General features: G+C 47.6%; 1 protein-coding gene across 2 annotated transcripts in view; it reads left to right on the plus strand.

Moving 5' to 3' along the window:
- TUT4 (terminal uridylyl transferase 4) overlaps positions 1-13,391 on the plus strand; it is a 107,581-nt gene extending 94,190 nt beyond the window's left edge. For both annotated transcript variants that reach the window (XM_056532229.1, XM_056532230.1), the window contains exons 28-30: positions 5,082-5,571; positions 7,916-8,077; positions 11,203-13,391. In XM_056532229.1, the coding sequence (XP_056388204.1) occupies positions 5,082-5,571; positions 7,916-8,077; positions 11,203-11,294 (744 nt within the window). In that variant the 3' untranslated portion in view covers positions 11,295-13,391. The remainder of the gene's footprint in view (positions 1-5,081; positions 5,572-7,915; positions 8,078-11,202) is intronic.
- The last annotated feature ends 431 nt before the right edge of the window (positions 13,392-13,822 follow it).

Below are 13,822 nucleotides of genomic sequence, written 5' to 3' on the forward strand. Positions count from 1 at the left end.
GTCGGGTGAGGACTGACTGAGGAAGTCCGCTTCCCAGTTCAGCACTCCCGGAATGTGGATCGCCGAAATGGCTGAAACCTTGCTCTCCGCCCAGGAGAGAATTTTGGTTACCTCGGCCATGGCTGCCGAGCTGCGAGTGCCGCCCTGTTGATTTATGTACGCCACGGCCGTGGCGTTGTCCGACTGAACGCGGACAGGACGGGACTGAAGACGGGGCTCCCAATGAAGAAGACAAAGAAGAATCGCCCGTAATTCCAATATGTTTATCGGAAGAAGGGTCTCCTGGGGAGACCAGAGTCCCTGAACCGTCCAATCCCTGAACACGCCGCCCCAGCCCGACAGGCTGGCATCCGTTGTAACAACCTGCCAATGAAGGGGAAGAAAACGACCGCCCTTGGAGAAGAAGGGGGGAGCGGAGCCACCCGAGCAGAGACTGACGGACCCTGAGAGGGAGAACAATCTGACGATCGAGGGACAGGGGAGATCTGTTCCATCGAGAGAGAATCGCCAGTTGGAGGGGGCGGTAATGAAACTGGGCAAAGGGTACGGCCTCCATAGTTGCCACCATCCGACCCAGGACTTCCATACAAAAGCGGATGGAGACTGATACCTGAGTCCGCAGGGAGCGGACCCCCTCCCGGAGTGCCAGACGTTTGTCCGGCGGAAGACAAATTCTGGCAGGGTCGTGTCGAATCAAAGCCCCAGAAAGGTTAGAGACTGGGTAGGCCGGAGGACTGACTTATCCCGGTTGACCAGCCACCCGAAGCGAGTCAGAGTATGGAGTGAGATCCAAATTCTCCAGAGTCTGGTCTCTGGTTGGAGCCTTGATGAGAAGGTCATCCAGATAGGGCATTACCGAGATCCCCTTCGACCGTAACAGGCCCATCACTGGCACAAGGATCTTTGTAAAGACCCGAGGAGCCGTGGCTAGACCAAAGGGGAGGGTACAAATTGAAAGTGCCCCTCCGGAACAGCAAAACGGAGGTACCGATGATGGCCCGGAAATATTGGCTCATGGAGGTAGGCATCTTTGATATCCACCGATGAAAGGAACTCCCCCTGTTCCAGGGACGCCACCACCGAACGGAGAGATTCCATCCGGAAGTGGCGTACGAGAAGATGACGGTTGAGATGCTTGAGGTCTAGGATTGGTCGTACAGAACCGTCCTTCTTGGGGACCACAAAGAGATTTGAATAGAAACACTGAAAACGTTCCCCTGGAGGGACGGGGGCGATCACCCCCTGGAGAAGCAGAGACTGGAGAGCCGCACGGAATTGCTTCGCCAGGGGAGGAGACCAGGGGGGCCCGGGATCGAAAAAAACGATCCCTCGGAAGGGAGGCGAATTCGATTCGTTAACCGTTGGATACCACTTTCCTGACCCAAGAGTCCTGAATGTGTGAGGTCCAGATGTCTCGGAAAAACTAGAGACGACCTCCCACCCGCAAAGAAACCGTGGGTGGAGGCCTCACTTCATGCAGAAGTGGGTTTGCGGTTGCCCTATTTGGGCGCAAAACGGCCAGAGCCAGAGGTCCAGAGGTCCGAAAGGAAAAGGACTTACTTTGGGAAGTAGGGCGAGCCTTATTTTGAGGTAACAAGGAACTCTTACCTCCCGTTGCCTCAGAGATAATCTCATCAAGGTGTTTGCCAAAAAGACGGCCGCCCGTAAAGGGAAGCTCAGTGAGAGACCTTTTGGAAGCGGCATCCGCATTCCAAGCCTTAAAGGGGTACTCCGGTGCTTACACATCTTATCCCCTATAGCTATCACGCCCCCTCCCGTAGGCTTGCATTGAGGGGCGGAGGGTGATGTCACACGGGGCGGGGGCGTGACGTCACACGCCGCCGACCCTGCGGTCGACCGTAATCAGTCCCGGAGCGAACACGCTCCGGGGACTGATTACAAACGGGGTGCCGCGTGCATGATCACTGGCGTCCCTAGCTGCGGGACTCCTGCGATCAGGCATCTTATCCCCTAAGATGTGTAAGCACCGGAGTACCCCTTTAAGCCACATAGAGCGGTGGAGGGCTGCTAGGTGACCCACAGCAAAAGCAGAAAAACGGGCTGACTGCATGGAAGCTGCGCATAGAAAGTCCCCAGCCTTGGCGCATCGGAGAGCCAGAGCAGATAGGTCCTCTGGGGGGGATCCCGCTAAGATATCCTGATGGAGCTGTTGGCACCACTCCGACAGGGCCTTGGAGACCCATGTTGAGGCGAAGATGAGAAGAAGAGAAGAGCCAGCTGCTTCAGAAGCGAACTTTGCTAAAGATTCTACCTTCTTGTCCACGGGATCCTTGAAGGCAGAGGCAGTGTAGTCGCCTTAGAGATCCGGGAGATTGGTGGATCCACTGAGGGAGGGGAAGCCACCTTAGGGACAAAGTCCTTGTCAAATGGATAACGCTCTTGAATTGTCTTGATTCCCGGGAACCTCTTGTCTGAATGTTTCCATACGGATTCCAGAATGTCGTCAAAGTCAGCGTAAGAGCTGAACCTTTGAGGTGCTGGCTTAGTACGATGAAAGGATACTCCTGGATTGACATCCGAAAATCCTGGGTCCTCCAAGTGAAAGGTGTCTCTTATGGCTGTCACCAATGAGTTCACCGTAGCAAGTCCGAGCGGTCAGATGCCGGTTCGGAAGCCTCATCCACTAGTTCACCAGGGGAATGTGAGTGAGTAGAGGCAGTCCTGGAGGGGGGCGATCCAGACCGGGTATGCGGCTCTGGCGTGGCAGAGCGGCGATTCCGAGCACATCCTCTGGAGGAGCGACGTTTGTGCCCAGATGATAGGGGAGGGGTGGGCGGGACCCGCGAGGGGAACGCTCACGTCTATCCGAAGACTCAATGGAAGAGTCAGACGAGGCACCCCTAGCACGCTTGTGAGAGCGTGAAGTACGAGGAGACAAAGAGCGGGCCCTCAGAGGTCCTGCGCAGGGAAGACCCCTTCAAGGCGGACACCATTTCCCGGGAGGCCTCAGCCACCGAACGGGAGACTTGGGTAAAGTCAGCCATATACTGGGTCAGGGAAGAAACCCAAGCCGGAGGAGCGGCTGAACCCACCGGGGACCGAAGGGGCATCAGGGGGTCTGGGGGAGCAGTGGAGCAGACAGAGCAAGCGGGCTCAGCGGAGCCAGGCATCTTGGTATTACAGTGCTTACAGGTATAGTAAGTCACTGAATTCCCAGTTTTCTGATTAGAGGGAGGAACAGCTCTGGGTATGGACATAATGGGGTAAAAAAAGAAGACAGGCACTTTCTCACCCAGATCTGTGTCCCCTGTCAGCTGCAGTGAGGAGAACTCGCTCCATGCAGCCAGAGAGACCGAACAAGCCAGCCAATAGGGAGGGAGGGGCGTGCCTGGAGCAAGGCACACAGTAACTGACTCCTACCCAAGAAAATCGCGCCCACAGCGCTGATAGGACGCTGCTTCGCGCCTCTGAGAGCTCCCAGCCCGGTGGGCGGAGCCACAGACCGGCTGAAAAAGAACTGTCATGGCGCCCGCTCCTTGTCCCGAGCGCACCTGCCTAGCTGTATATGCGCTCGGGGGAACAGAGCGGGCGGCCAGAACGCCCGGCAGAGGCTGCCGGCGAAAGTGAAAGTAAGCCGGCGCTGAAGCGCCCGGCTCGTAAAAGCGCCGCGGCTTGCAGCCGCGAATAAGGCGCTGCGAACATAAGAAAGAAGCCGGCGCTGAAAATGCCCGATCCGAAGCAGCGCCGGGGCTGACAGCCGCATATAAGGCGCTAAGTAGTGCACCAACACACACACACACGTAATAAAGAGCTCCATACCACATGCCCCCCAAAAGTAAGGGGTCTTATAAAAATATGCCCCCTCAGGTGTCGCTGCTCCCCCAGCATAAGTGCAGCCCCATACACTGAAGGTGGGCCAAAACAGGGGCTCTCCTGAGGTTGCGAGTCCATACCTATGGGAAAAAGGGGAAAGTACTTACCTCAGTCAGAAGAACTTACCTAATGGAGTCTTCAGTGAAGTCTTCAGTCAGCTTTTTGTCCCTGCATCACGCCTGGCTGCTATGCGCGAGCGAGGCGAGCAGAGAAGAAGGGGGACCCGGACCCATGAGGTACCACCCAGATCACTGACCGTTGGCGAGAGGGGGTTAACAGCGCATATACGCAATGTCTGTGCCCCCTTACTCGCAATGGGGAAACAGTGAACCGCAGTTCCTGAGTCCCCACCTGAAAACGTAAAAGAAAGGGAATAAAAAACTAACACGTCCCTATACTAGGAAAATAAAAACAGAAGACCTGGACTGGAGAATCCAGACCATGTCCACCTCCTTCAGACACTAAGCTTAAACTGACTAGCTCAGAGCCTGAAGGCGGGTATATCCTGCTGGGAGGAGCTGACTTTTTTTGTTACCATAGTGTCACACCTCCTAGAGACAGCAAGATACACCCACGGTCTGTGTCCCCCAATGGAGCCGATAGAGAAAAAAAAGTTTTCCACCGGAGTACCCCTTTAATGCAAAGTACGGTATTGCTTTACACCCATGGACTGCAACCTGTGGCGCCCTCTACTTGTTGGGAAACCACAAGTCCCAGCATGCCATAACAGCAGAAGGCTGATATACTATGCAGGTAGTTATAGTATCCGAACAGCTTGTAAGCCACATGTCTAAAGCAATACAATTCCTGGAATTCATATACATTGCAACTTATTCTCCAAACACGTTAGGGCAATGTTCGCCCAACCAGGGTGCCTCCATCTGTTGCAAAACTACAACTCCCAGCATACCCGGACAGCCGACTGCTGTCCGGCCATGCTGGGAGTTGCAGTCTTGCAACAGCTGAAATGGGGCCACAAAATTCCCATCACATTTTGGTGGTCGTCACACATACGCACGCTGCTTTATATTTTCTCTATGGGAGTCACTGCTTGACACAATCTATTTAAAGTCCTTGTCAACACTATACAGCATCAGGACACTGTTCTCCTCACCTGTCTGTCCCGATGTGTGAGGAAAAAGGAAATTGCTTGCTAAGGGAAATAATGTCTAAATCAATCTTTTTTTTTTATTGGACAAAAGTTTTTTAACTTCTCATGTTAATTTTTTTCCCCCTCTTTACTACAGTCTGAATCCCATCACTCATCATATTCACCGCAGCCTCAGCCGTTTCCACAAAACAACATGGGCCAGACGCAGCCTCAGACAAAGATAAAGCAGCAGCAGGCACCACCGGTGCAGAATCCCCATCAGGTTCAGCGCCCCATGTTTAACTTCCCCCACTCTCCTCCCACTCCCTTTTCTCCTCTGCACAGCCTTGGGTTACTCCCCCTGCCTACACAGATCCCCATTCACAACAACTCTTGGCCCATCCATGGGCAGATAATTCGCTCTTCTGGGAACCCCCCTCACTCTGGTGGTGTCACCTATCCGGCCAGATCTGGCAGCAGCACCGCAACCACTAATCCAAGTGCAGTTAATCTGAACGACCCGAGCATCATCTTTGCAGGGCCTGCTGCCAGGTCTGTAGGCGTTCCCAACTCCTCTCACGATGGACATTGGCACAATTCTCAGCCTCCCAACTCAGTGGTGAACAATGGGACTGTGGGCGGCACAGGTAAATGTCTTAAACTTTCAAAGATTGCAGGGAAATGTGTACAGGGAAATGAATGCACAATTCTTAGGTGAAGTCCATTGACTATTTTTAAAGATCACAAAATATTTAACTTAAAAGTATAGTTGATACGTCTCTGACCACTGGGACAGACACAGTTTGAGAATGGGTGCCTCCTGTCCCCAGAGTCCCAACAATCAGATATTCATAGCCTATCCTGTAGAATGGTCTAAAAGGGGTACTCCGGTAGAATTTTTTATTTATTTTTAAATCAACTGGTGCCAGAAAGATAAACAGATTTGTAAATTACTTCTATTAAAAAATCTGAATCGTTTCAGTACTTATTAGCTGCTGAATACTACAGAGAAAATGCTTTTCTTTTTGGAACACAGTGCTCTCTGCTGACATCTCTGTCCATTTTAAGAACTGTCCAGAGTAGGAGAAAATCCCCATAGCAAACATATGCTACTCTGGACAGTTCCTAAAATGGACGGAGATGTCAGCAAAGAGCACTGTGGTCATGATGTCAGCAGAGAGCACTGTATTCCAAAAAGAAAATAAATTTCCTCTGTAGTATTCAGCAGCTAATAAATACTGGAAGGATTAAAGGAGTACTCCAACGTGCACTTTTTTCCTTTTATCCCGTCCAGGCTGCAAAAGAAAAGAAAAACACTTTCTCTTAACTGCCAACGAGCCCCCGGAGCTCCGGTACAGGTGTTCGGTCCCCGGGCTGTATTCTTCTTACTTCCAGTTAGCCCGGCACATCACGCGGAGCTTCAGCCTATCACCGGCCGAGGCGGGACATCGCTGCGGCTGGTGATAGGCTGAAGCTCTGTGTGATGTGCCGGGATAACAGGAAGTAAGAAGAATACAGCCCGGGGACCGAACACCTGTACCGGAGCTCCGGGGGCTCGTTGGCAGGTAAGAGAAAGTGTGTTTTCTTTTATTTTGCAGCCCGGACGGGATAAAAGGAAAAAAGTGCGTGCCGGAGTACTCCTTTAAGATTTTTTAATAGAAGTAATTTACAAATCTCTAACTTTCTGGCACCAGTTGAAAAAAATATATATACATAATAAAGGTGTACTCCGGTGGAAAACTTTATATAATAGATATATATATATATATATATATATATATATATATATATATATATCTCTATTATATAAAGTTTTCCACCGGAGTACACCTTTATTATGTATATATTTTTTTTTCAACTGGTGCCAGAAAGTTAAACAGATTTGTAAATTACTTCTATTAAAAAATCTTAAAGGAGTACTCCGGCGCGCACTTTTTCCGCTATATATAGCTATCTATATATCTCTATATCTCTATCTATATCTAGCAACAGAAGAATGCAGCAGCACACTGCCAGCACAAGGATATAGGTGAAACATGAATATGCAGTTAAAACATGGAGAGCTATACAGCTATGGTGTAATAGATGCAAATGTGAAACTATGAAATAGTGAGGCACTTAGCTCGCAAATTTGTCTCCGCCGGCGGTCAAATAGCTTGGACCGTCTATATCTCTATCTATATCTCTATCTATCTATCTATCGCTATCTATCTCTATCTCTCTCTATAAGTTTTCCACCGGAGTACCCCTTTAAAGGAGTACTGCAGTCTTAGACACTTATCCCCTATCTGCAGGATAGGGTCTGATCGCATGGGTCTGACCGCTGGGACCCCTGCGGTCTCCCGTACCGGGACCCGGCCTTGCCGCGGCTCTGCATGTCTAACGCGCGTGTCGACAACCTAACTGAGGTAGACGACACGCACGCTCCATAAACTATGTGAGAGGCGGGGATGCACAAATGCTGCATCTCCGCCTCTCCCATAGAGATACATGGAGGGGGCGTGTCAGATCCGGGGCCCCGTACAGGACCCACCACGATCAGACACTTATCCCCTATCTTGCGCATAGGGGATAAGTGTCTGGGGCTGCAGATCTCCTTTAAAGGGTACATATTCACTTAAAGAATGTTACAAATATACAGTTACCTTGAGAACATACGTAGTACAGGATTATAGCAGTAAGAATGGCTGCCTTTTACAGGGATGTCACAGGCCATTCTGATGTCTACATACCTTTTAAATGCTTTGACTAGGATAAGGAAAACTGTTCCTTTCCCAAAACAGCACCACACCTGTCTGCAGGTTGTGTGTGGTATTGCAGCACAGTTCTATTGAAGTAAATAGGGCAGAGCTACAATACCATACACAGCCCATGGACAGGCGTGCCACTGTTTTTTGGAGGAGGCCGCAATGTTTCTCTGATCTATTAAAATTGTCTTTTAAAACTGATCCTTAACACGTTCATTTATTTTATGCTACTTCTGTGAAATAGAGCAAGGATTCCAAGGCCAGTTTGGAAAGCCCTCCCTTCCCTGGGAGCGGGGAACACCTCCTCACTACCCATTGATTCCCGGATCATGGCCTTACAGCTTACACCAGAATTTCCTGCAACAGACACCTCCCGGCTTTCATTCCAAGACCTACTATCCTCCCGGTAATGTTCATGGCTAGTTTTACTAAATATATCTATAATTTTGACCTCTCAAGCACAAACAAAAATATTCAGATTATACCAGTGATTCCCAACCAGGGTGCCTCCAGCTGTTGCAAAACTACAACTCCCAGCATGCTGGGAGTTGTAGTTTTGCAACAGCTGGAGGCACCCTGGTTGGGAATCACTGGATTATATTATGTAAGCATCAGGATCCTGCAGTTATCGGCAAGAGAAATCCATACATTTGTGGCATTCCATGCTGCACCATTGACGTGGAAGGAGAATGTGGTCCTCGTGTAAGCAGCCTCTTATGATTACAGCAATCTAGTAGTGTCCTCACTGAGCCATCCCTTGATTGGAAAACAAGTATAGGATAATTGGCCGGCCAAAAAAATCACAAAGAGGTGTCCAAGGCTAAGTAGAGGTTGAGTGTCCCTTTTGCACTACTCTGAGAGCTGAACATTCTTATCAGATACCTATTCAGATTGATAACATTGCCTGGATTTCTCAGATTTATATTTATAAAAGCAGTGCCAAAGGGATCTTAGTACTTTATGCTGTTGAACGTTAAAAAAAAATAAAAAAAAAATAAAATAAAAATAAAATTATGGTATGAGTGAGTAGAGTTAGTTAAAGTGTTACGATCACTTCTTAAAAAAAAAAAAAAAAAAAAAAGTTTTGATTGTTTACCAGAGATCACTAAATAAAGCTGTGATAAGCTGTGGCTGAACACTTAACAGCTTACGGCTCTACTCATTGCAGGAGACAGGCTCTAAGGGGGAGATTTATCAAAACCCGTGCAGAGAAAGAGTGGTGCAGTTGCCCATAGCAACCAGATTGCTTCTCTAATTTTGCACAGGCCTCTTTTAAAGTGAAAGAAGCAATCTGGTTGCTATGGGCAACTGCACCACTCTTTGTCTGCACAGGTTTTGATAAATCTCCCCCTATAAGTATATCTCATGATACTTTTAGTGCAGATGCCACAACAAAAAGATCATGTGAGAACTCAGCCTAAGGGTATGTTCACACGAGCGCATTTTCGCAGCACATTTCGCCGCGGATCTGCCGCTAAAGGAACATCTGTATTCTGCCTTCACATGTGCCTGCTCGGAGCGGCAATACACTGCTACGTGCAGACACACTGAAGCCATGTGCGAGTCGCCGCGCATGCGGGGTGTTCTCGCACACATCGCAGCCGCTCCCCCTGCTCAATGAGCTAGGTCGAGAGCCGTCGCCAAAGCGTGAGTATACTGCGCATGCGCACGGCGACTTGCACATCGCACTGTGTCTGCTCGTAGCCGTATCAGCTCCGAGCAGGCACATGTAAAGGCAGAATACAGAGGGTCCTTCAGTGGCAGATCTGCAGCGTAAATGCGCTGCAAATCAGCTCGTGTGAACGTACCCTAAGGGTACGTTCACACTACGGAATTCCCGTGGAACTTAACATTAGTGTGAATGGATTTCTGCGAGACCCGTGCACACTGCGGAATTTCAGCGGCAGACAATTTCGCCGCTGAAATGGTTCTGTGCAAAGAAAGAACATGTAAATTTTTTGCGCGGATTCCGCGAGCACTGCATAGCTGTCAATGGTGACAGCTCAGTTACCCGCGGCCCTAGCGCCAAAGTATTTTCGGCGGCGGCCGCCAAACAGAATTTCCGCTCACTGAATTCAGCGTGCGGAGATTCTGTAGTGTGAACGCACCCTAACAGTACATGCACTTGCTGGTTCCCCGCTTCGAGTTACGTTACCATTGATATGAATGGGTCTGCTGGCAGTCTGCAAATCTGCTACTATTGCGGACTGTCCGCTAACCCATGAATGGTAGCGTAACTCGCAATGGATTTCCCATAGCAGGAAACCCGCTGTTGGTTACAAGCATGTGGATGTACCCTGAGGGTGTGTTTACATTAGCGTATTATTTAATGAGCGTAAAGGGTCAGGCTGTCCACAGGAGATCTTCGGCATTGGAATCTCCACTTTTAAAAAATCAGCCGCAGACCCTATTGACTTTAATGGGGTAGGTGGCAGAGATTCTGCTACCAAAAATTTCCAGTGGCAATAGATGAATTGGCTTCAAAGGAACCCAGCTCAATGGTGCTGATCAACCACACAGGTGTACATGTAAGAGAGGATTTATTGACCAGAATGCAATGCGTTTCGCTGCGCATGCGCAGCGAAACGCGTTGTATTCTGGTCAATAAATCCTCTTTTACCTGTACACCTGTGTGGTCGATCAGCGCCGTTGAGCCGGGTTCCTTTGAAGCAAATTCATCTATTGCCATATACCTACCGGAGGGGGCAGCAGACGACCTACGATTACACGCTATTACCCTTGTTGTGTTTGAGGTTACACAACCACCCAGGGTGAGCAGCAAATTAATATATCTTTCCCACCTCTGGGTTTTAAATGGTACTACTCTAAGGAGCGCTTATCCTTTTACTTCTAAAAAATTTCCAGTGGACAGCTGGAAGAAAGCCTGTCCATTCAAGTGAAATACGCTCGTGTGACCATTCCTCTCGGCTGCTTGTCCAAACAAGCTATTTCTCGGTCGCTCTTCATGGGGGACACCTAACTGATGGGTATATGCTGTTGCCACTAGGAGGCGCTGACACTAGGAAAAATAAAAGTCAGCTCCTCCCTGGCAGGATATACCCGCCCACCTGCAGTGAGGCAACCTTTTTTTTTATTTAGCTAGTGTCAGTAGGAGGCAGACACAGGTCTCGAGGCTCCCCAGACCTTCTCTTATTTTTGTTGTTTTCCTAGTTTCAGGCTTAAAGTTTAGTCTTTCTTTTTAAATTTTTTAAGCTATTTTAGCAGTTATTTTTTTTTTCACCTTGTCGCTTATTAGGTGCTGAAAAAAGCGCCCCATGTGGCACGCACTTTCCCCTTTTTTTAATCACTGAGATGTGGTTTGTAGATGTATAAGGCTACGGAATTTAAGTGAAATTCCACTTGGAAATGATGATGCCACAAAGTCCTATTGCCGTCAATGGAATGCTGCCGTCATTAATTTGGTGGAATACATTGCCTTCTATGGGAGGGCAATGTATGCGCGGTCCTGGCACTGTGTGAATGTAGCCTAAACTGCTGGTGTATCGAATCATCTCTACCTTTTCCTTTCAGCTCCGTCATTAATCCAGAATGGTCCCCATTTCCCAGTCTTATCACAAGGACACCCACACCTGAACTCCAGCTACATCCAGCAGAAGAAGTAAAAGCAAAACTTTACAAACATTTTTAAAGATGTTGTTTTTAGAACTTTTAACATGTAACATTTGTAAATATATACGGCCTTAGTTGTACTGGAATCATTCCTCTGAGTGATGCTAATTTCTTTTATTTCATTGCCCCGTTTTGAGGGGAGCCTTGTGTTTTATCAAAAAGTTAAATGTTCAAATGAAGAAAAAAAAAATTTTTTTTTTAAAGAAAAAAAAAAAACACAAAAACCAAAATCTGTAAAATTAAGTTCTTTATTTTCTATTTGCTCTATTCATAAACTGGCTGCTTCAAGCTCTATAAATGTATATATTTTAGTTATGAACAGATGATTTAAAGAGAAAGGAATGTAATTTTTTAAATGTCTTATTATTTGAGTCTGAAGCAGGTGCCAAAATCTTTTAAAAGCTCACGTCTTATTTTTGGTACCCATAAAAAAGGCCATTTTATCAATTCTCTGCGTCCCATGAAGTGTAAAGATTTTTTTTTCTAATAATTATTATGAAAATCCAAGTTGAAGTTATTTGATAAGTTGGTTTCTTCATTTTTAATAAAATTAAGAATACCAATGAAGTGGTTAACTTTCATATGCATGGGCCGAATGACGGGGGAATTATTTGTGGTGCTGGAAAGCCAGATTTAGTATTTTTCAAAGTAGAAAACTTTTTTTTTTTGCCATCTATGGATCAAAAAAAAAAAAAAAAAAATTTTACTGTGTGAATATTACTTGGGGATATTTAAAGAAGTACTGCAGTAAAGGACTATTTATCTCCTATCCACAGGATGGGGGGGGGGGGGGTCTGATCGCTGGGACCCCTGCACTGCTCTCAGTCTTTCCTTGTGCACCCTCTAGTGAGCTCTATGGGGAAGGCCAGAGATACCCTAGCACTGTACTCCTGTATCTCTGGCTCTCCCATAAAGATGAATGTAGGGCACGTGCGCGAGGAGCGCCGGGCAGGAGATTGCGGGGGTTCCTACTGGTCAGACCCCTGCGATCAGACACTTATTCCCCTATTCTTTGGATAGGGGATAAACTGTCCTTCACTGAAGTACTCCTTTAATATGAATATAACCTGCTGCAGAAATCCTGCCATGTAGGATGTCAGTTCATATGTGCGTATTTTCTGCTGCAGATTTGCTTCAGCAGATTTTAATGCCCATTGAAGTCAATGGGCAGCAACATCTGCAGCAGAAAATACCCACGTGTGAAGTACCCTGTGTGTGTTCACGTGAACTCTATATGCTGCAGATTTTCTGCTTTAACTAGTTATTTATATTGATTTACACAGCATGAAATACACAGTGTATATGGGACATATGAACATACCCTTACAGTGAGACAATTTAGACCAGTGGCGTCCAAACTGTGGCCCTCCAGCTAATGCAATGCTACAACTCCCAGCATTCCCTGACAGCCGTAGGCTGTCTGGGCATGCTGGGAGTTGTAGTTTTGCAACAGCTGGAGGGCCAGTTTGGAGACCATTTTTCTAGACAAAAGGACTTGCATAGGAGTGTCTCAATATATCTAATAAGGTAACCATCTCCAAACTATCCCATTCATTAGCATTAATTTATAAAAGACAATCCATGATATGAAGATAGTCTATATAGAAGACTACAGCCATAGGCTGGGTTCACACAGCGTGAACGCTTGTACATCCCTGCTATATGTCGGCATGTTGTCAAAAAGGAGATTTTTTTTTGTACTCACCGTAAAATCTCTCTTGTAGCCTGGGGGGGGGGGGGCAGACACCTATACTGATGGGTATATGCTCTTGCCACTAGGAAAAAAAAAGTCAGCTCCTCCCTGACAGGATGTACCCACCCACTGGAAGTGAGGTAATCAGTCGTCACACAGCAGTAGGAGAAGCCATGAAATATGTCCAAAAGGACCCTAGAAAAAAATCTCGGATAAAAAATAATAATAATAATTACCGGAAAAGAATATCCGGACAAGAAATGGGTGGGTGCTGTGTCCCCCAATGAAGGCTACGAGAAAGATTTTACAGTGAATACAAAAAAAATCTCCTTTTCCTCGGTCGCTCTTCATTAGGGGACACCTAACTGATGGGACGTACCAAAAGCAGTCCCCTAGGGTGGGAAGAAAAAGGGGATCAGTCCCGAGACTGAACCCACCAGTCCATGGAGATGGACGCCAAATAAAGGGACAGTGCTTAGCAGAGACTCTAAACCTACGTCACATAGAGAGACAAGAAATAGATCAACTAGGAAGCCAGATGGGCCATCCTGGAAAGAAGTAGGAAAACAACTCCAAGGAACACAGAACCAGACACAGGGCCAGCCCAGCTGGAAAACAAAAATGGAAAAAGGGCACAACAAGAGAGCTCCATCCAGAGTCAACCGATTCAAGAGAACATGGTGGAAAAACACCAGGGAGAGCAGTGGACGCCTGGGCAGAAGGAGAGCAAAGAAGGGGGAGACAAGAAAACTACTTGAAAAAAGAAAGACAGAAACCGGATTAAGAGATGCTTGGTACAGAAGATCTATGAACTTAACATCTGCAGAC

This window comes from Hyla sarda, chromosome 7 (assembly GCF_029499605.1).
Source record: "Hyla sarda isolate aHylSar1 chromosome 7, aHylSar1.hap1, whole genome shotgun sequence".
In the NCBI taxonomy this organism is placed as follows: domain Eukaryota; kingdom Metazoa; phylum Chordata; class Amphibia; order Anura; family Hylidae; genus Hyla; species Hyla sarda.